Below are 23,975 nucleotides of genomic sequence, written 5' to 3'. Positions count from 1 at the left end.
TTATACTGCAGCCTGCTTGAAAAAGTCTTTGCTTTCTTTAACCACTAAAGCATTTTATCCTCCTCATCCCTCTGTCACTCTGCTCCCACTGATTCACTTGTGACCATAGGATACATTTTAACACTTTAAATACAAAATTTTTATAAACTGTTATACTAAGCTGCTTGGTCTTTTTTATATTTATATATATATATATATATATATATATATATATATATATATATATATATATATATATATATATATATATATATTTTTATATATATATATATATATATATATATATATATATATTTTTATATATATATTTTTATATATATATATATATATATATATATATATATATATATATATATATATATATATATATATATATATATATATATATGCTGGACTTTGGATTATGAAGACACTTTATTTTGTTTTATTTTTTTATTTTTGTTTACAAATGCAGCAAGATTATTATAGACAGAAAGCCCAGGTTAAATGCTAATTTAAGTGATAATTTTATTTTTTTTTTTTTTTGGTGAGAAATAGTCTATGAGACTATTATATAATTATATAATTAAATATCATTAATTACTCTTCATGGTTTTCCACCAACTGTGTGTGTGGGGTGAAAATAAAGAGCTGAAAAGTGGAAGAAACGCGTTTGCTGAGTCGCATCAGGGCCTCTCATTAAACTCTGCCCATGGGTGTTTTCACGCCTTTAACAGCCAATCTAATGAACTGTTTATTTATTTATTTTGCCGACAAGGTACCTTACTTACTTGTACAAAAGTGTATAAGGAAAGAAGGTTGTTTTTCAGCAAATATGATTTTTAATTATTGATAGCAGTCTACATGTGACATGTAATATATTTTTATATATATATTTTTTTGATAGAGCATCAGTTGACGAGATGCATCTGTTATAAAAGACAAACAGACCATTTTGCATAAGCTTAAGCTGGATCTTTGTATCTCAACCTGTTGTTCCAGCATTAGAAGCAAATTCTCACCCAAGATTAGGAAGTAAATGTGACAAAAAGCTAGCCAGATTAAAAGATTTGGCTTCTTTCTTTTTCGTAGCAATAATACATCTGTGAAAGTTTTTTTTTTTGTCTTTCCTTGGTTGAGTGCCTTTTTTGTGCAGTTTTAAGTGGGCCCAGCTTCAACATGCTGTAAATGGTATAAAGAAGTTTAAATCAACTGATTTAAAGTGCTAACCCTATTATCATTTTTTAAAATCTCCTCCACATTAGCTGAACTTGAAGGTATATTAGGATTTTTCTAACTATTCTTTTAATGCAGCATGAGCCCGCATCTGATGGAGCTGAAGCTCTAACTAATGGCACTCGCTGCTGAATTAAAAGACTGAATTACAGTAAGGGATAATATTTTACTTCCATTTGACGTCTATTGTCAAAGATACTAATCCAACTGATCGCTAATCAAAGCATTTCCCAGGTTTAAGGCATTTTCAGTCAGGATGGACCCATCTTCTGTGCTGTAGATGAAGGAGGAATAATCATCACATGGCTTGTTTTTCTGCAGGGGGAGTTTTGAAATGGTCTAAATGGTTTGGAAAAGACATCCCTATTTGTTTCTATCGCATGCTTTTTTTTTTTTTTTTTTTTTTTCTTTTTTCTTTTTTCCCCCCATCCATGACTTAAAGCTACATTTGCTATTCTTTTTGTGAGCGCCCCACTCAAAGGTTACGTTGCCAAAGAAGTTGATGCTCTGAGCTACAACAAACTGCTGTTTAGAAACAACAGAATGAAACAAAATAGCGTGGCTCTGTTGCAGAAAATGTCAGCGTATGTGTTCAAATAAAGTGTTCTCCAAGGCTTCCAGTTTCAATTACCAGCAAGCCGACATTCCCCAAAGTTACGCTGCTGTTCTTTAAGATGAAACTCGATTCAGATGGAACACGTGGGTGTTTTTCTTACCCTGTAGTGTGTCAGGGTGTCTGCTGTGAGGACAGATCATTAACAACTACTGATCTGCATAGACACAAATATCACAACTCTGCTGGTCCATAATGATGCTTTTTATTTATTTTGCTAATAATTTGCACTTATGTGCTGTGCGTTCACGTTTCTTGATTAAATGGCTTGGATTTTTAGATGTATTACGCCTTTAATATTCTTGTTTGTAAACTAATGCATTTTTTTGTTAATTGAAAATACTTTTTATTAATACATATGGTCACTGATATGCAAATATAATTATTTTTCTCTTGGTAACCAAACAAAGGAGTTAACAACTAAAACAAAAAAAAAGCCATAGCTATATATTATTATAATTGTATTGTTATTTATATAATATGAAAAAGTAATGCCATGATACTGCATTATAAATATACATGAATAAATATATGAATTATATATATATATATATATATATTAATTATAAATAATACATTCTAATAATTATACAAAAAATAATAATGGTGGTACATAATTTATCTAAATCCTCATATATTCTATTATTACTGCTACTACAAAAAATGTATAGTTTTATATGAATCAACATTTTATTATTTTTATTATTAAATATTATTATTTTTCTTGCTCCTTGCTTGTGCATTTTCTTGTTTGTCCAGCCATGTAGCAACAGTGAACTGAGCAGGGGGAAGCAGTGTCAGTAAACACTCTTTATTTCTTACTGCCACTGTGTGTTTAGTTTGGAGGGTATTTGAAGAGGTTTGCTGGTTTTGTAAACACACCATACACAGCTTGTGCTCTTTCAGAATTCAAGGTGGCACACTCTGAAGTGTGTGCATGGGCGTATGGGTGTGCCTGTTTTCTTTTCTCTTTTCCTTCTTGGACATGGCATCCCTTTCTCCCTGGTGTGTAGCATAGAAGACCAGGGGAGAGCGAGCCTGAATCTGATGGCACGCCAATCGTGTCAACCTGGGTGATGAATTATTCTCTGTCTAGCTGCTTGGCTGTGCATTATCACAGGGCCTGCCAGAGTACAGCACTGACAGCGGTGACAGCCCCCAGAACACATTTCCCTCTGACAACTCACACTTTTCTAATGCTCTCCCTGCCTATGCCTCCTTCTATGGTTCACCATTCTTCACTTTTTATTTATTTAAATGGAAGGGGGCTTCTTCCATTATTTCTAAGGCCACTTAAACCTAAATGGCTATATGAACACAAACCAACGTATACATGTACTAGTTCATAATTACAACACAGCGCAGAGATTGTCAAATGTAAACCTTTGTTTCATGTGTTAATCCATTAGGGGGCTCTCGTGCTTCAGAAATATGTGATTTTTCAATGCATCTGAACTAAAACTTGTTTTTCTTTTTCTCTCTTCCCCCCCCCACTCTCTGTTTCCTTCCCTTGGTCTTTCTCCTTTTCTCCCCTTCTCCCTCTTTCTCTTGTTCTCTTTTTCTCCCCTCATTGCAGAAAAGGTCACGTATTGCCTACAGTGATGAGGTGCGGAATGAGCTCCTGGGGGACGATGGGAGCTCCTCAGAGAGTCAGGTAGGGAGCTAATCAGGAGCTTTGGGCTCCTGGTGTGGGTGGCTGCTCTGGGGCCATTAGGGTCCCCTTCTCTCACATACACAGCCTCTCTGCTATTGGCACCCAGTCATGTGGAAGCAACACTGTTTAATGCAAAGCTGGCCATTGCTGAATGGGCTCCGGGCTCTGACCGTGGTCTGGGCAGCACCAGATTGGGACGTATTGGCCCTTTTGCCCAGCTGTTCTCCATCCGTCTGAGTGCTTATCTTTTCTCAGAATGACCCCCCTCTGCCCTCCTAAAAAAAAGAAAAAAAGAAAAAGAAAATCTGCAGCTTTCACAGTCTTTTAAGCACATGTGGGGGGGGGGTGAGAACCTCACAAAGTCAAGAACACAATATATATATTGTGGTAAAAAAAAAAAAAGACATGCTGCTGTAATGCCAGGTTGCAGAATAGAGTAAACACTGTTTATCAATCGAAATGTAGGGATCATAAATGCACATCATAAAACAATCAATAGTAGAGACGAGTAATGCTTCTGAAACTTCTGTTTGTTTTAGACTTTTGCTTTTTCTTCATTGTCCAGCTCGACATCTTTGTGTGCACAGCTCAATTAGAAATGACGTGACACAAATCTGGAAAAGAGATAATACAGTCTTCAAAAATGAGAAGGATTTATTCAAATGTATTCATGGCAAAAAAAAAAAAAAACCCTGCTTATCTTTTAAGTCATGTTACAAAAACAATAATGCCAGTAAATTGGGCATATCAGCACCAGTGTCTTCAGCCTGCATCATCTATACTGCAGACATTTATTTTGCATTTTAATTGTCGTACCCACAGATACAGAAAATGTATAGCTTATTCATGCTCAACGTGAACGCACAACACATCAGTACAAATGATTAGCAAAACTCAGCTAATGTCTTTTTTTATTTTTATTATTATTATTTTTTCCTGCTTATTAGCATTTCAATAACAAGCCGTTCACTGCACATCTTACTAACATATGTAAGCTTAGCCTAGATTCATAATTGATATGCATACTTCCTCCAAACTAGTGGCCCAAAAACTGTGTGTGTGTGTGACATTTATACAGGAGTTAAGGAGTAGATGTAACCCCAAAGCTGTCTTATTTCATGACAATTCTGACAGTGACAATTCTTATTAAATTATTGCGAAAGAAACAACATATTCTATCTCTCCTCCCTTGTCTGGCACAAGTACCTGTCATCATTTAAAAACCAAGCGACAATTATTTCAGTCATTACTCAAGGTTTATACTCGAGTCCTATTAAAATGTGGTTATTATTAACCTGTTTGACATGTTACTCAAAGTGAATAGTTTAATCATTCAAAAACCTCAATATCTTTAAAACAAAGTTCTGGTATAAAAAGCTGTTTGGCCTTATTTTTTAATATTGGAATTTTTGACATTAATTTTATGTGTACAGATTTAAAATTTTATGTGTACAGAACTAAACTAAAACACAGAACATAAATGAGGTGGCCAGGTTACCCCTACCAGGTTTAGGCCTGGCCAATATGATAATGCAATATAAATATCATGATAAATTGTGTCTGCTAAGGTATGTTTTTTTTTTTTTTTTTTTTTTTTTTTTTTTTCTTCTCCCCCTACCAATTTAAAGAATATATGATTATCAAATTCCAGTCAGATTGTAATGTGTTCTATATTTCTAATATACTATAAATTGCTATATATATAAAATGTATAGTAAATATATGTACTGGTAATAACATCCTGTTACAAAAACCATAACATATGATAGCAGCATATATCAAATTAAAAATGCAATAATATGTTTAAATAGATATTTGTTAAATATCTATTTAAAAAGTAAATATGTAATAATACAAAATAAATAAAAAAAAAAAAGGTTTTTTTTTAATCTCCATTTAATAATATGTATTATTGGCTGTTTGTTGAAAAAAGGTATGTACCACTATTGAATTGCTGGCAAACCTAAATATTGTGATGTATTTTTTTGTATTGTTAAAAATACCTTTAAGAATTGCAATATATTTTTGTCCTGTCCCAACCCAAACAAGCATAATTCATATTTATACATTACATACTATATGAAATACTTTATTGATTCTAAAATGTTCCTTTCTGTCAATATGCAGTGTTCACCCAAAACTGATGGAAGATGATGTCATGGATAGTAATTGGGAATTCTAAATGCACAATAAAAAATATAAAGTGAATAAAAAATATTGGGTCAAGTCTCACCCCTCTCAGCCCTTTTTCCAGGTGCCGTACCTACTTCATTTCTATTCTAAAAACTTTGGAAGTAGAAGACTCTGCCATGCTGTGAGTGGCGTGTTCGGAAGTTCAAATTTTTCTAATTGAGCAAGACGAGAGTGATAGAGTGGAAAGGAGGAGATGGGGGAAGCTGGGGCACATTGGTCAATTTAATTCCAGATGATCTAAAAGAGGTTATGATCATTTCATATAGCTGTGGCTGAGCAGAGCATTATTGCTCACAAATCTGTTCGTTACATGGAAAGGATTTCTAACTAAGTAAATAGGGAGCTGTTATAAAGTTCTGAAAATGCCATGTTGCACCTGCGATAATGGCTGCAAAATGGTTTAATAGAGTTCTGCATTTATTCGTTATCTGTATGCTGACAGAGACCCAATTGGCACTATCGCAATTTATTATTATTTTTTTTTTGTGATGGTCTGCCATTGCACCCTCCTCCACCCCTTCCACCTAAAACACGCTTTAAATAACACATACACACACACACCTGTGGGGAAGCACACACACTCTATTCCATAGTTTTGATTTCAGGATTTCAGTCACAGCAGAAGGCTTGGCCACAAGAGATTGTGCTGGTGCAGGCACAGAGCAGATTTTACAGCCTACAAAGGTAATAGATTACCACTTGTATCGAATTCTGTATTGACCACAAAAAAATCGTTGTTTGAAACTCCATTAATGATCATAACATAAAAATTGCCACAGCGCAATTTGAAATACCGGCTTGCGAAATTCTGGGATGGACAATGAATTGTAATTAACATTTTATAGCGTTTCGTCTTTTTCTTCCTACAGCAAATGTGGGTAATGCTAAAAAATATGGATTTGTTCCTCTGCTTTATGATTGGAGAGGAATCAAAATCTCAAAAGAACAAACCCGAGCTTAAAATCCCACATGCAAATCCTTAGTGAAGGCTCACAGCTGCCCAAGCAGCACAAATAAGATTGAACATGTTTTGTTTTGCTCCTCACTGAGATGTTGTTGTAGCAACGGCTAAGTTTGGCTTGCACATATTTTAAAAGGCCTGTCTGTAGTGTGCTTTTTTTTTCTTTTTCTTTTTTCTTTTTTTTAATGATGAATACTTACCTTAAATATAAAACGCAGTATTGTAATTACTAGTCTGCTTTATTTCTTACTTAGAGACCATCAGTTTATTTTTATTTTAGACATGACTAACATAGACATGTGTAGAGCTTCATTTCATTTTATTTAAAATATTCATTAGTATGCACAAAATCAACAGCATATATATTGTAAAAATATCTATTGCATTTAAACTATCATAATAATTTTTCTTTAACGTTTTAAATATATATTTATAACAATATATACAAACATCATTATTCACATTCTTTCTTTTCTGGTTTAAATTGAATTAGATTGTTCCTTGGTGGTAATGTGCTATGTGTTCAGTCGACATCGCACGTGAGGAATAGCTTCAGCGCAGTCCGCCGTCACCGGCTGTGGTGGCCACACCGACACATTTTTACATTTCATATCGCTCCAAGACACCCTGCATTTAAATTTTTATATATATAATATATTTGTCTTGAATCAAGTTTATAATTTATGATGCAAGTGTCCCAGCCTTTTCTGATACGATAGCAACTGATTTAAAAATAGACAAATTTAAAATGACCAGCGCCCACAAAAGAGAGATGAAAGAGGTTTAATAATGGCCCAGAGCCTCCCTTTAGATCTGTTAACCTTTAATCTTGCACAAGGAATAGAGATTAAAAAAATCACCTGCAATGGCTGACAAATTAAAAAACTTGTCCTCCCTCTCCTCCACTGAATGTGTTGCGTGTTCATGATAAGCACTGCTCTTTCTCTGTCAAGAACATTTTACATTTGATGTGGAGAGCTGTTTTTAAAGCAAATATGATTAAAAAAAATATATATATTTTTGTAAAATTAATTAAAAGTTTGTCAACAAAATGATAAAGCACCCTTTAAATATTGGATATGGATTTTTATTTTTTGAAACAGTATGTTTATATACTATATTACAGTAAAACCAAATCCTAAAATGTTTCAAATGATATAAATCCAGTTTTGCAGAGAAAATAAATTGGGTGTAATTTTGGGTCAGATGTGAACTCCACATCATTTGTAAAAGCAATTTAAAAATACTAAAGAATATCTAACTAACAAACAAACAAACAAACAAAAATGGCCATAAGAACCAGTCAAACTTGTTTCAGATCATTCAATCTCATGCATTAATGTTAATTATTTAGCTGAAGGCAGTTCTTCAGACCAGAGATGAGCTACAGATTACTAGATTTTGGATTTTTTGTAAATTGATTACAAAGCTTGTTTAAAATAAATAAATAAATAAAATAAATAAATAGAATTTTACTTTTTTTAGTCTTTGTATCAAACTCTAAATAGTTGCCTCACCTCAATACATGGTGTTGTACAAATAAAACATTGCAAATTGAGTCTCTTGTTTCATAAAAAAAAATAATAATAATAAAACATGCCATAAATTAGATGTTTGATGTGGTAAATTCTTATATTGAATCATATAGAGGATTATTAGAAATTGCAGATATTCTTGGTGAAAATTTAAATTAATCTATTACATGATTTTTTTTTTTTTTTATTAATTACAATTTTTTTGGTATGGGTATGTAAACACAGCATTGTTGCTCAAGACTGGATATACTGTATCTCATTTATTTATTTATTTATTTATTTATTTATTTATTTATTTAATACTGTTTTTACTAATTTCTTTTCTCCACTGCCTAGTTCTATGATGTGACTCTTCCTTTTCTTTTTTCTTTTTTTCTTACTGATGATAGTTTAGAAATCATAAGTAGAGAAATCCATCCCCTCTCTCTCTCTGTGTAACATGACTGCAAGAGAACTTGATCTTTTTTTTTTTTTTTTAAGGAAATCATCACAAGTCTTATGTTAAACTGATTCATTTGCTTGTCTGTGATGCAAACAGATAAATCATCAAGGGTAATTCTGCACCTAGCTTCATGACTGATCTGCTTCATGCCATGTCTCATTTGTTATCTCTTTTTCTTCCCCCTTTTCTTTCCTTCTCTTTTTTCTCTCTTTTTCCCTTCCATCTGTTTGCGTGCCTTCATGAGGCAGTTGATAAAGTTGCGTGAAGAGGTAAGCCCTCCTCCAATTTTACTCGTCTGTTTCCTCGAATCCTTCACTTGTACTCCTCTTTCATTGTAGCTGAAGAAAGCACTAATCTGATTTATTTTCTTATTTTATAAACATTGGCTTTTGAACGAATGTCAACATGACGCAGCTCGGTGTGTCGCTCAGTAAATTTCAAACTTAACCGTCTCGTCAAACATCAGAAAAAGTGATGATTAGTCAAACTGACAAAATGTGTTGCATGGTTCAGCATGGTTTAAAGGGGATTGAGGACAGGTGGGGGTGTAAATACTTTTTAAATGCCAATCACCTCTTACATGCTTATAATACTGACTCTAACGTAGTACTAGTAATGTAATCAGTTGTAATAATGGGTTTTTTTGTTTGTTTTTTTGTGGGGTTTTTTGTAGAAAATGCCTTCATTTTCTAGAGGCAAGAATCCCAGCTGTTTGTAAATACATGACGTATGTGTGAGATTAGGTGATCTGTTAGCATGTCGCTTTGATTTTCAAAAGCAGGCGAAATTGGCATACTTTTATTTTTTTGCCGGTTTGTGAATGCAGACACTGAAGGGAAGGGTATAGCTGGATCATCTGTAAAGAGGATGAAAATGAAATAGATTATTTTTGGAAGAGATTAGATAGTGATTTAAAGCTTTTGTTTTCATTGTGCACTTCGGACTTGGCGATAATACACATTATGACAGAAAACTGCCATTCAAACGTGAGTGTGTGAGTGTGTGAGTGTGTGAGTGTGTGAGTGTGTGAGTGTGTGAGTGTGTGAGTGTGTGAGTGTGTGAGTGTGTGAGTGTGTGAGTGTGTGAGCTCCCCCCCTAAAAACTTGGGAATCCCCCTAATCATAGTAACACACAGCTGCCTAAGACAGACTTCCATATCTGAACATCTCCATTCAAGAAGAAACCTCATCTTCATCCATGCATTACTCCAGACTGCTCTGTGTGCTTTGTGTCTTGTCTCTCTGCCAGCCTTGTAAAAGCGCCCACCTAGCGAATGCTTATCTTCAGAGATAATAGCATTGATGATGCAATTTTTTGATACACCAGTGCTTTGGAGAGAAAAATGTTAAAATGGATTCAGTAGTAAAGTGTGTTTCTGATCTAAAAAGAAAAATTTCTGCTGCAGAGCACATTAAAGACAAAATGGGAAAACCCCTTTTATAAGATTCAATTAAAAGATCTTCAGATTTTATAAACTTTTTTCAGTATTTTCAGACTTAGTTTTTTTTTTTTTTTTTTTTTGTCTGTGGTTGGCTTATGAGTTATGAGTTAATAAAAATAAATAAATTAAAGCCAAAAACTGTGCTGGATTGTTCTAAACTTAGAGATTCTTTGACTACATTTGAGAATCCATTTGAATTGAGTCATTTGTTTGAAGAAATTCTACCATTTTGTGTGTGTGTGCACGTGCGTGCGCGCGTGTGTGTGTGTGTGTGTGTTCGCTTTGAGATTTTGTGAGCAAGTCGTCCTTTGTTTACACGTTTTTGACCAAGCGAGCCGCTGTATTGGGGTGCCTGCCTGTTTTTGGCTATATCTTTTGTAGCATTGTTTAGATTTTATTTATTTATTTGTTCCTTTATTTATTTATTTTGCTTTGCAGAGATGAATAATCCCACTGATGCAAAAGCCACCCAATTCTCCTGCATCCATAATTTAGAACGCCTCACAATTCTCAAGATATCGCTATCCTTGACTTGTTTTTTTTTTTTTTTTTTTTCCCTTATTTAATTTTTTTTACTTTTTGTCTTTCTTCCACATCAGCAAACAAACAGGGAGTATGGATTAGCCTTGGGTCAGAAGACACCTTCATTGTTCTCACACACTTTGTCTGTTAGAATGGGTTAAATTAGGTTTGATTTTCTTTCGTTGTGCACTTCACCTTTCCCTTCTGTTTTTCCTGAATTTTCCTCAAAGACTGCATATCTTATCTACACTTATCACGTTAAAAAAAAAAAAAAAAAAAAAGATTTTCCTCTACTGGAAAACATGTTTAAATATTTAGCACCCATACTCGCAGCTGTTTGACACTTGTAATTTCACGTCTTACAAGTCCCAAACAAACCATGTAGATCACATCATCAGCCCAAATCACAGCTGTCATCATTATTCACTTTGACTCTTGCCAGCTTAATGGAATAATGAGGAATCTGAACTTTTGAAAATTGCGGTAGTAAGTGCTTGCGTTTGATATTAGGGGAAGAAAAGGCGGAGAGAGAAGGGAGGAGAGTCCTTTTGAGCAAGCAGCTACATCCTGGCTCCCTGTTAATAACTTCCAAGTAATTTCTTCTTGGAAAAAAGATACACAACAAAAAGAATGATATATGGTTATATCTTTTAGGAGTTTTCATAGGTGGGGGGGGTGAATGTATTAGATGAAAGGGATAAATGTGTAAGCAGAAATGGAAAGGGGTACACAGGAACACGATTATAGACACAGCAATATTTATTGTGCACCCTTTTTACAGCAGCTTCTGCTGAACTCTGGAACGGGTTTGATGACAGCCTTTTGCTCTCAAAGCCAGAAAACATAACAAAAAAACCCCCAAAACATCTTTTATTCAGGTCAGATTTGTCTGGGTATTCAGGTGACTGATACATATTTGTACTGTATTTGTGTAATTACTGTGTGTCTGTTTTCTGTTGCTGTGTCTGATATTTTACCCATATGTATGCAGGCCTACCTGGATTCCTGCGTGAACCTCCAAATAGCATAGAGTCAGGATTTGGCAGCTTCCCGCGTTATGACTTATGACATTGCCCATGTCTACAGTTAATGTAGCAAAGACCACAGTGAGACCCTAGTCCCTCCTCTTTTTTTAGACTTCCAGGTAGTCTTTGGGATTTTTTTTTTTTCTTTCAGCCTTCCTTTTTTTGGCTTCTGAGAGAAACTAGCTGCAGAACAATGTGGTGTCGTCACAGCATCTGTGTGGCCACCTTCACCCCCGGCGCTGCTCCTGTATGCTTCGAGCACGAGCGAATAATTCTAACGATTCCCTCCCACAATGGAAACCGCTGTCTCCAAAAAAAAAAAAAAACCCCAACTCTCTCCCGTAGCAGACGCAGAGAGGGAGAGGGGAAGCAAGCGCAAAAAGGGAGAAAAATTCAAGGAAAGGCTTTGAAGTGGCTTTTCACCGCACAAGTCTGCTGGCCGTCTCCCCGAGACGTGTCACCTTTGCCGAGAGGGAATAGGGAAATCACGTTTCGAATGGTAATGATAACATACTAATCACTTGAGCTCTTTGAAGCGAGCTGCTCTGTCAGTATCCCTGGCTGCCTCGTGCTCCCAGGCACACAGGCACACATCCGTGGTCTAGGTGTATTAGCTTAAGCATTGCATGTCAATACCTCCCCTCCATCTCCGCTGATCCAGAGGGGCTCATTAGGCACAGCCGACTCCCTTTTCCCTTTGCGTACACCACCCCCATCTTTCTCCCTTTTTTTTCTCCCTCGTTCCCTCTCTCTCTTCTCCTCTCAGCATTCTCATACCCTCCCATTTTCTCACTATCTCTTTCTCCAGCTCTCACACCCCAGAAACTATTACAAGTATTTCTGCAATTTTAAATGACATCTGTCAACTGAAAGGAGGAGAAAAAAAAAAGTTCAGAGTGATTTTTTTTTTCTCTTCTCCTCCACCGCCCCCCCCCCCCCACCCCCCAACCCTCTCTTCTCTGTGATTGTCAAACTTTAAAAAGTAGGATTTAATCTTTTTTTTCCCCAAGGACTGATTAGCTGGTACATATTTTGACAGCTTAACTAGAACTGCAGTCTGTTTTTGTCCTTTTTTTCTTCCTGATGGTGTAAACTTGAATAATTGTTAATGGCAGAAAGGCAGGCCAGTATAATTTTGAAAGCTACACAGATAAAATATTCTGATATAGACTGTGTCCATTCTTTCTCTTTGTCTTTCTTGTTGTTGTTGTTTACTTCACCACTTAATGCTGTGAAGAGACAGCACATTTGACCTGAAAAAAGGGAACATTTCACATTTTTAAAAAGGATTACGTGCCCTTTGGCTTTGTGAGCTTAATGCTCATTTCCATGGCTGTATCAAGGATTTTCCTATTAGACCTTTTGGAGGTTGCGCAATTTTAAGGCTCAAGTGGCAGACTTGGGAGAAATGTGTTTGTGAGTAATGAGGTTTACTACAGCAGCCAAAATCTGTCCAACACACTGATATTGGCTAATCTGAAACCGCTAGTGCTAATTTATTACATCTTAATTAGTCTTTCCTCCCATGCTAAACTTTGCCCTGTTGCAGAATGTGATGTAATGAGTTCCTGTAACGATAAACATTGACAGAACAAAATGTGTGAGTGAAAACAAACCTCAAAAGAAAACAAAAGAAAATATAGGTTTGATATAAAGATGTACATTTTACTTTTAACGGTGTCCTTGTACTTTCACACATTCTGCTTTTTTTTTATATATATATATATATATATTTTCTTATTTGTGTTTGTGTGTGTGTGTTTGGTTTGTTTCAGAGAGCACATCTGTTGGACAACACAGAGATGCTGGAAAGGTCATCTCGGAGACTGGAGGCTGGCTACCAGATAGCGGTGGAAACCGGTAAGCATTGTGGGTAGGGGGATGAGCGACAGCAAATTGTCTCGCTTGTATACGGGTTAGCGAGAGGGAAAAAAAGGCCTTGACGACTGGTGACATTTTGCGGAGCAACATCAAAGGCAGGCTGCGAGAGCGAGGTGTATAGGCGAGGTAGCAGAGGAGCTTCAGCTCAGCATTAGACGAACACAAAACACAGCCTTATCTTCCATACGCCCATCCTCGAATTTGAGACGGGGATTTTTATTATGGATCGAAAATATTGATGGGGAGAAATAAACAATGTCAGCTTTCCTTAACAATTTTATGGTTTCAAGATTTTTTTATTTATTTTAATAATCCAGTTTTAAAATAAATTACCATTTGAATCATATTTCTGTCTTGCATCCAGGTTTCATCTTTAAATATAAGAAAATAAGCTAATTTAGATCTGAAATAGATTAAATCTGTAGGCATATTTTTTTCCCCCTGATGCTGCCACTGTTATTGAGGCAAAGTGTATTCCTCAGAGACGTATCAAAGCCCCTTCTTCAAGAAGCAACTGGCTTTCTTTGGCTTCCGCTGTAGTTTTAAAAAGTTTAATTTACACTATAATGGCAGAGTGGCTTATATGCGACATCAACAGTGTTAATAATTTAAGTCGAGAAAGGGTTGCACAGACCACTGGCTTTTGATGTCATGCAAGCAGAACCTACAAATTCATAAATACAATCTGCATCCGCTGCTTAAAAATTTAGTTTCATTTGTTTCAGATCATCTCGAGCCCATGCTTTATTTTTATTTTTCTATTTATTATATATATTCTCTTTGTCTTGATTTGCATAATATTCTAGCGGTTCTCACTTTGCAGCATGAAGGCCCATTCTTATTTTTCTACCCAGAGATATTTAATTAATTTTACTGAAACCTTTGATTTTCTACTACCCCTGGTTCTTACCAAAGACGTGTCCATCGGCTTTAACAGCCGACGTGGACCTCCTGTGTAGAGTGTGTTTCTTCTTAAAGGACCACTCCTGTGTGCTTGAGACCCACAGAGGTGTGCGTTGTTTTTTCCTTTCTCTCTGTGTGTCCTGTGAGCGCTGAACGTTGCCCAGATCTATTTTATGCTAACTGGACCATGGCAGAGCCACGGCGGTACAGCATGGCTAATCCGCGACCTTTTCACCCCCAAGCTCGAGCCCTTTGACACATTTGCAAACACACCTGCCGCTTCTCGAATGTACTTGAAAAAACTAAAGTGAACCAAAAGGTGGCGGGACTGTGTGTGGGATAACGTACTGTGAACACAGAGACAGAACATAAAGCATAAAGATGTGCGCTGTTCAGGAACAGCTGGCCCTTTGTGGATCGGGTAGCATTGACCTTCAGTACATGAGTTTTGCTGATGCACAGCTACAATTAACAAATGAATTAAACATGTTTGTGTCTGCAAATGTATATTCACAGGAACAATGTGTGTTTTCATTTAAGAATTATTAGGAAAATGAATATGATCATTGCAAGAACATCAAAAATTAAGCGTTGAATTTCTAACAGCTGAGTGCCAATGTTAACAGCACAGAGGTATAAAGTGGATTTTGGTGTGGTGTGTCAGGAGCACTCCAGGCCCTTAGAGAAATATTAAAAGTGCACTCTGGACATGCAGAGCTGTTTAGCACACTGTTTGTTTCATAAATAAAGTATGGGATGTCATTAGGAGAGGGAGCATCTTTAGAGCAGCCTCAACACAAGGCGGGTAAGCCTGAAGCCACAGAGGAAGAAATAGAGTAGCCAATTTAAGCGTATTTAAATCAGGGATGTCCCAGAGCCTGAGAGCACCAAACAGTCTCCATTCAAAGGCAAGGACACAGCCAAGGACTTATACCGCTGACATGCATTCGCCAAATCAACAATGGAATTGACTAATATTGTGTAATGGTTGCATCATCTTGTCGGCGGTCCATACACAAACGCAGTCCTGTACAATGAGCTCTGACTGTAAAATAGTTACGTTTCTGACAAAGAAATACTTCAGATGACTTGCGAATGATATAAATGTTAAGATGCGTTATTGAGAATTAGTGGTGTTGACGGCCAAGCGCACCGATGGCTGAAGTAAACAGAAGGGATGTAGCGATTGTTAAAGCTGCACTGGCCTTTGAGCTCACAGCAACAGTGTCTGCTCCAGATCGATGAGGCAAAATGATGTCGGCTCATTAGGGATTGATTTCAGCAGCGTTTAGATAAGCAGAGAGGAATCGGGACGCTGCCCCTGCGGCCCTTGCTGGGGCCCAAAGTTCACGCAGAGCCAGGTAGAGAGCAGCTCCACAGGTCATCAGCTTTATTAGCACCCAGATAAGCTGATTAGGGCTTGTCAATCAAATGTGCCAGTGACTCAATCCAGAGCCTCGCTCTCTCTCGCTCTCTCTCTCTCTCTGTCTATCTTGTGCATGCTCTCTCCCTTTTGTGATAAATCATTGAAGCGACCAACAAAGCATCAACCATGGCGGCTAAGCTAAGCAGCCCTGCAGTTGTCACCAAGGCAGACGTAAGGACCCTGTGATGATGTGACGACTATATTAAAGAGTACATCAATTTGTTTTAGAGCGGTTTGATTTTTTTTCTGCCGGTATTAAAAGAACGAGCGTGGGGGGGAAGCGGCGTCATCAATGAGGGCTTCACGCTAAAGCCAAGTGTGTCAGGATGGAAAAAAAAATAAAAATAAGTGATGGAATGGAAAAATAAATAATTATATTTTGTAAACATAGAAAAAAATGCCGCTCACTTTTAAAGCCAAGCAGGGCTTTGAGACTTGCTGTGTGAGTCCATAGGTACTAGAGAGCCCCAATATCATACACAATTCTCTCTTTCTCTCTCTATCTCTCTCTCTCTCTCCTCAAATTCTAGTTTGCTTTTTATTTAAGATGTAGCAGAATTTAAAAGATAATATCTCTCTATTGATCAGATTTTGATACAATTAAATTCTTTTAGAATTTGTCATATAGTCAATGAACTCATTCTAAAGCTAACTTATTAAATTTCAGTTTGTTTGCTAGTTTATATATTTAGGAGTAGTAGTGCTGTAGGTCAGTAGAGTCTCTCCTGTGCAGACAAAACTGCACAGAAATGTGTATTGCTAGTTGTGGGGTTTTTAGTTTGTTTTGGTTGGCTTCTAGGGCAAGTTAAAAATCTAGGGCAGAGTGTATGTAGATCAAGATGCATCCATTCAATTAATTCAAGTTTGTTTAAACCATTTGGTTTTGTTTCATGCCATAACATTTTGATTTACTATTTAATGCTTTCAATATTTCATTGAAAAGCGTCCTCAATCCCTAATCGTTTTCAGAATCGTTTCTTTTACAGTTCAAAATTATTAAATCATTCAACACAAAGCCATCTTTATAGAGGATAATGTGGGTGAAGTCGATTTCCTTAAGGTATAGAGTGGGAAAAATAACTTGGATTTTGTAGTTTGATTAAATCTGAATATTATGTTTCAAAAAGAATCTGATGTTATTTGATAATTGTTTGCTTTAATGACGGCGAGCCACAAGAGTTGAATATTTTAAAGCCTGCGTTTCAGTTATGCAGACGGGTAAATATTAAGTAGAATACATTTTCATATGGAAGTGTTGCCTTTTTCTGTGTTCTGGATGTTACCTGTTTATCTTAGCCGTGTTTATATACTCCCAGACATCAGCTTTTTTTCCTCCTCCACATGTTGAATTAAAGATTTTGGAAAAAGATTTGTAACAAGGTATATGTTTGTGTACATTTGCGTGTGTGTATGTGAGAGAGAGAGAGAGAGAGAGAGAGAGAGAAAGAGAGAGGGAATGATAGAATGTTATAACGATACACAATTTTTTTACTCTGTAAATCTACCCACGGGTGAGCTGTTTATCGCCAAACCCCCTGGCGGATGAAAGGCAATGCAATAATGATTTTCTTCTCTCCTAATCGGGCCTTGTCAGCGAGGCGTCTTATCGTGGAGAGGAAAATGACACCGATCCTATCGAAGAGCTCAGAGTCCGAGTCCATGGCGTCCCCCCTCAATCACGGTGGACCCGGCCTTGCCGTATCTAGCGCCGCCACAAACGGCAGGCGACGCGTTTTTCATCTGGACTTCAAAAACGGGCCTCGTCATTAAAATTGCACCCGCGTTCGGCTGCGGGGATCAGCCGCTCCGGAGTGAAAATGGGATGTGGGAGAGGAGACTCGCTAAATGTGCTAATTCTGCCCTCACATGTTTACGGCTTAATTTTAATCGGTTTGAGCGAGGAAGGGGAGGAGGACGAAGGAGAGTTGGATAGGGGGGTGAAAGAAAGAGACTTCCAATGCAATAAATCGCAATTATCTTTGACGCAGAAGGACTCGGCTGTTCCATGGATTTGGGGGCCACTGGCAACTGTGTTATATTGAGACATAGAAATCTGTTTACGCTTGAACTGTGGTAGCTAAGGTGCATTCTGTGGTTTCAGCCTGCCCAGACAAAAGGCAAGAAAGTTGCACAATGGCAAGCCAGCACACATCCTCTTAATGCAAGAGCTGAACCAACACACTTGAGTAGCCCGGGTTTGTGTTATGTCTGGCTGTGTACCTCTGCGATTTGTGATAGCGAGTTCAGGTGATAGCAAGTTTATGGCGTTTGACTTCCTCTTCACGTTTAGGCTAAGTTGAGTGACATCACTGAGAGAAGAATTGTAGGAGAGATTAGGGGGGAGAAAATTAGTATTTTAGTGAAGAGAAGAAAAAAAAAAAAAGCTTTCTATAGGTTTTAAACACATTATATTCCTCAGTTAACTATTGCTAAGCACAGGATTTATAAAAAATACAAAAATAACACTTTTTCATGCATATTTTGTTAAATTGTTTATTAGGTTATAATATGTAATAAAGTGTGTGTGTGTGTGTGTGTATGTGTATATATATATATATATATATATATATATATATATATATATATATATATATATATATATATATATATATATATATAAAATTATTATTATATCACAGTTTATTTATTTTTTATTATAAATAACATTTGGCAATAATTTATAGTAAATAAAGTAATTGCTTTCAATTGTTGCATAAGTCATCATAGAGTTACATATTTGTAGCCAAATATGAAAAATGTAGTGAAATTATTCTATTTGTGTCTGCAATTGATGCTGGATTTATGGGACCCCTTCTGTATGTTTCAGCCTTTTTCCTGCTGTTGAACTCTTATCCTTATACATCACTAATAAACCAGTAAATATACAATTAGCTTATAAAACTAATCTATCAAATATTATTTAAATAACATATATGAATATGAATACTCCATTACTAGCAGATGATATGAAAAGCCTTCCATTAACCTGAACAAATGGAAGTTTATCATACATTTGGCTGCACATTTCTGTATTTCCCTGCATTTCCTATTAAGTATAAAACCTGTGTAGATTTGCACATGTGCATGCCGACAGCCGCTACCAATCGCCCACCCCTGTAGTGTTTTTGTGACCTCTGTTTGATACAAAGGAAGTGTGAAAGAGCCTGTCTGAGATGCTTTGTGTTAAATTAAGTTTTTGAAGGAAACCGAAGACAGAACTGCATTGTGTAGACCCCCTTGGGTGATTTCTCATCATTCATTACACATCTGAGGCACTGCTATATTCTAACCAGAGTGACAAGAAGTAGAGGTGAGGGCTTGGGGAAAGTGCCACTACCTTGTCACTGTGAGGAAAAAGATCCTAAACATTAATTGTGTGATGGGAATGATATGCTGATGACAGCCGAGCTAATAGAATAAAGATTCTCCAGGACATACATGGCTGAGACGAATCAGATAAAAGACACACAATGAACCAGTGTTTGTTTAATGTGTCAGCATCACCTTGAGTTTGGGTGAAATATTGTTGAAAATTGTTGGCAAAATATTAAAGTCTCACTGCACGTCATACACACACTATATTATAACATTTTAATTAAAATTCTTACTCTTATGCCCATTTGAAATGATATTGAGTGATATCAAGTTGTGATATGATATTTTTGCTACACCCCTACTCATGTTCACATTCCTGTCTAGTGTAGTTGCTTGAAATGACTTAAAAAATATCAGGCTGATGGAAAATTAATCTATTGTGTTTTAGAACTTGCAGAATAGAGAAACTTGCTTTAAAACATTTTACTTTGTTTTTAACTATGCAGTATCTTTGTGGCCTGCTTAGTCGACAACTTCACATCTGATTGTGTTGGACATTAGAATCATTATGACATGATTTGTTAGATATTGGCATTCAAGCATTTTCTGATTTCCATTTATTTTTATAATTTTTTTTTAATGAAGTATAAGGCAGTATGTGGGTGTTCTTCGAGTGCTGGCCACCCTTGAGCTGCAGTGGGGAGATATAAAGGGCATCATTAGTGCTGTCCGTCTGTCCCCTCAGCAGCCGCGTGTGTTGCGTTGCCCCTCAAAGTCGCTTCCTCTTTGGTGGGCTGCGTCCTGATCCGGGGCGGCCGCGGGCTCAGAACGCCCGCCGAACATGAAACACTCTGCCCGGGCCGTCAGCTGGGGGCTCCATCTGCCAGTCAGTGGGACAGCTTCACTTTTGTCTGGAGAGGGCAGCAGGACCTGGTCTACCGCATACCTCACTGTGCTTGGAAAACATAGTGAGCCACAGACAATAAGCTGTATAGTGTTTGCAACATAAGTAGCATTGCAGTTTTATAAATACAGGCCAATTTTATTTTCTTCTCCGGTCCTCATTTCTTTTAATTAAGGATTTAATTGAGTTGTTAAAAATGGTGAAATTTTTACATACAATTTATCTGATTTATTTTTAAGATTTTTGAAGGCCCTTGTCCTCCTGCTTGTGGACAATCTATCTGCAGGTTCTAAAATTTGCTCAAAAGTTTGGTGTCCTTTGTTGTAACCTTGGGCACTTGTATAGTTTGACTGCCATATTAATGTACGTGCCTCTGATGATAGAGGTGCAGTCTGCAGTATGACACATAGGCTGCGCCCTTGAGCCACCATAAAGAGCAAAGCTTATGTGGCTGTCTACTCTCTATCCGCACTGGAGGTCTCATGCACTCAATTCTCAGCGCTAAATCCTTTGGACAATTCTCCTGGAGCTGAAAGTTCCTGAAAAGATAAGCTTTGCTTACAGCCTTAGAAACTTAGAGTTTTATTTATTTATCACGGTCTGGCTTGTATGCGTTCTCTGTGGGTATGCAAGGATGTGCCTTTATGCAGTTTGCCTGCGAAGACTATTTCCATGGTATAGTGGGTTTTAAGTATGTGTGTTATCAGTTTAATTGAAATAATAAAAAAAAAATTTAAACATAAAATGCCATAAAATAGTTTTTTTTTTTTTTTCCTGTTTAGCAGTTTATATTACATACTTTATTTTTAGATACTTTGTTAATTGATGTTGTGTAAATGCATTCTCTTTGCATTCACAAAAAAAAAAAAAAAAAAAAAACAGTCCCTCTTAGGAAAAGAAAATCAGTATTATCTGAAGTACTAATGTTCAAGGTTGATCTTGATTGAATACAGTCCTGTTACAAAAAGCTTTTCAGACATAGAATTAGTCTGAAGTACTTGGGCTGCCTTGACTCTTATTTCAGGATCATAAAACTGAACTAAGAAAAACATGCTTTATTAAACAATATAAGTGAGTCTTTTTGTTCAGTTTTTTTATTAATCTCTTTTACAATAAATTTCAGCTTAACATAATACACAGACAGATTGTTTTTGCATTTTAACAGTAGATTAAATTCTGTAAATAGAGTTAAGCATAGGTTAAAGTATCCACAAAATTTTATAATGAATATTATGATATAAAAAAAAAATCTTTCTTTAGTTCACCTTGTGATGTCTCTTTTTGTCCAGTAGTGTCATGGTGTTATAGCGGGGTCTTTTTTTTTTAATTACTTTATATATGCACTTTAATCTACATTATTTCTATATTTAAAATACATGCATTTAATGCAATGTCTACTATGTTAATACAACATTATATTCATGGCCTTCTCATCATCATCAGAACTGCCTATAAAATCACCAGAGCTACTTCTCTTTTAAAGAAGGGAAGAGAGAATAATGCACAGAAAACCTTAGGGACTGTTGTGTGAATCTGTGCAAAGTACATCGAGGAGCAGACTTTAAACAGTACTCTCTTGTTTAATGAGCTACTGATTAAACAGATAAGAACGGAAAGATAATGCATAATGCCATAATTCCTACAACAATTTTGTATTGCTAGGCAAAAAAGTATATGTAATATTCTACATGTAGGAATACACACACACACACACACACACACATACACATACACATACATAGTGTTAATAAGATGTGTCATGTGTTTTTTTTTTTTTTTTTTTTTTTTTTTTTTTTTTTTAAACATAAATTCTATATTGCCAGGTTGTATATTTAAATTTTTTTTGTTTGTATTCTCCAAAAGTCTAGCAAATTGCCTTCTCATTTTGTCCCTTTTCTATTAAATTCATTTCTTTTTTAGAAGCAGTTGTTCTCTCAATCCTGGAGAACTCAAAATAACTTGCTAGTTACAAAAATAATGCCTAAATTTACCAATCCCTATTATCCTCTTGACATTCTCATGGCCTTCTCACGTTAGCAACATCAGAGCTACCTCTAAACTCAACATCAGAGTGACCTTTGTTCTTGAATTAACCCTGAGTTAACTTACACTTGAGTAGGAAAGAGAAAATGATGTACAGAAAACCTTAGGGATTGCTGTGTGTATCTGTGCACAGTATATCCAGGAGGAGCACACAGAGCAGACTGTCCTTATAACTCGCACCTGTACACCGGCCTATCGCTCGCTCTCTCTCTCTCTCTCTCTCTCTCTCTCTCTCTCTCTCTCTCTCTCTCTCTCTCTCTCTCTCTCTCTCTCTCTCTCTCTCTCTCTCTCTCTCACACACTCTTGCATGCTCTCTGTGGTCCTGCTATGTCCTACTTTAGCGTGGCCCATGCTGCCCTTTGATTTATGCCACTTAGCCAGCTACAGATCATCTGCTCACTTCACACACTGTTCCTCTCCCAGCACTTCATGTTTATGCAGATATATTTCACAGACATATTTAGTAAATGGTCAGCTGCTCATTTATTTCCTGCTGACATACACACTGATCACTTACAGCAATGCTCTTCATCATTTTGACTCCATCCATCCATCCATCCATCCATTTTCTCCCGCTTATCCGTAATTCGGGTCGCGGGGGCAGCAGTCTAAGCAGGCCCCCGCCTTCGACTGCTGCCCAATCCTCACAGCACCGTCCTTTACGGTCCCTCCTGCAGGTGGTGAGCCCACGGGAAGGCGGCCCCACGTCACTCCGACGTCACGGACCTTGATATTTCCCTCGTAAGGGACCCCCGGAGCATAGAGGGTTAAGGGCCTTGCTCAAGGGCCCAAGAGTGGCAGCAGGCGATACCGGGGCTTGAACCCCAGACCTTCCGATCGGCAACCCAGCGCCTTAACCGCTGGAGCCACCACTCCCTCATTTTGACTCAAATTCATCCATTTACTCATTTATCTTTTGGTTAAGAATTTTGCTAAATGCTTCTTTTTGTAAAATAATTTTTAGGGGAATTTTATGTAAATATTGACCTACTATATTTTTTTATTTTTACCTTAATAATCCAAAGGTTTGGGAATAAATGGCGAAATATTACATACATACACAAAACAGGACAAATTGGTAAAAGCCATGGGCAAGCATTTATTTTGCTGCCATGGCTTGGGTTCCTGAGTTCCTTTATTGGAAAGGGTCTTACTGTTCCTTTAATCTGATTGATCCCCTTCATTTTATGCTGTAACATTTCTACTCTGATAGGAATAATGTCTTCCAGGATGACGATGATGCCCCCATTCACAGGGCAACCACAGAGACCACAGCGAATGCTTTCATAAGTATACAAAAAAAAAAAAAGGAGAGAAATCATATGATATACCTTTCAGAATGACCAGATCTGAACATTTTGGTAGATTTGGTTTGTGGGTCAAGCTGAGATAATTTTTTTGGGTAAATCCAAACTTTTTTGGCAGATTGCCCAACACTTTCCTAAGACACTTAATGCTGTATTGTCTGTATATTGCATGGAAGTTTAGAATTGTGTGGAATGAGTGTCGATGGATGGATGGATGGATGGCTTTATTCATCCCAATGGAAAATTTACAACTTCCAGCAGTATCCACTTTTATTTCATGTTTTGACAACATTGTAAGTTGTTTGAAATGTTAACTGGTTTCACCTTTTTCAGCTTTAGTTGGTGAACTGTTTTTGGCAACACCCTTGTAATTTGTACCAGCTCTAAATAAATACTGGTGAATACGGTAAAATATCACCACCAGAACTCTGGGATTGGAAACTCTGGAAAATAAGGTCCCATTATCATCATTAAGTTTGTGTGAGGAAATCATTGATTGGTTCATTTGTTATTACAATTCTCTCTCATCATCTTATATAATGGAAGCGAGTTCAGATGAAATAATCTCTCTAGTATACTAAAGTACTTTGAGTAG

At 36.7% G+C, this 23,975-nt stretch overlaps 1 protein-coding gene across 4 annotated transcripts in view; it reads left to right on the top strand.

Annotated features, from left to right (window-relative positions):
* Positions 1–23,975, top strand: part of vti1a (vesicle transport through interaction with t-SNAREs 1A) — a 105,757-nt gene that overhangs the window by 18,003 nt on the left and 63,779 nt on the right. For 2 of the 4 annotated variants that reach the window (XM_083555994.1, XM_083555996.1), the window contains exons 4-6: positions 3,405–3,482; positions 8,862–8,882; positions 13,377–13,461. In XM_083555994.1, the coding sequence (XP_083412120.1) occupies positions 3,405–3,482; positions 8,862–8,882; positions 13,377–13,461 (184 nt within the window). The remainder of the gene's footprint in view (positions 1–3,404; positions 3,483–8,861; positions 8,883–13,376; positions 13,462–23,975) is intronic. The other 2 variants (XM_083555995.1, XM_083555997.1) reach the window with 1 other exon arrangement.

The sequence above is a fragment of the Silurus aristotelis genome, assembly GCF_946808225.1.
Source record: "Silurus aristotelis genome assembly, chromosome: 12".
Taxonomy (NCBI): Eukaryota; Metazoa; Chordata; class Actinopteri; order Siluriformes; family Siluridae; genus Silurus; species Silurus aristotelis.
The sequence above is the reverse complement of the archived record's forward strand: the minus strand, read 5'-3'. Positions and strand labels throughout refer to the sequence as shown.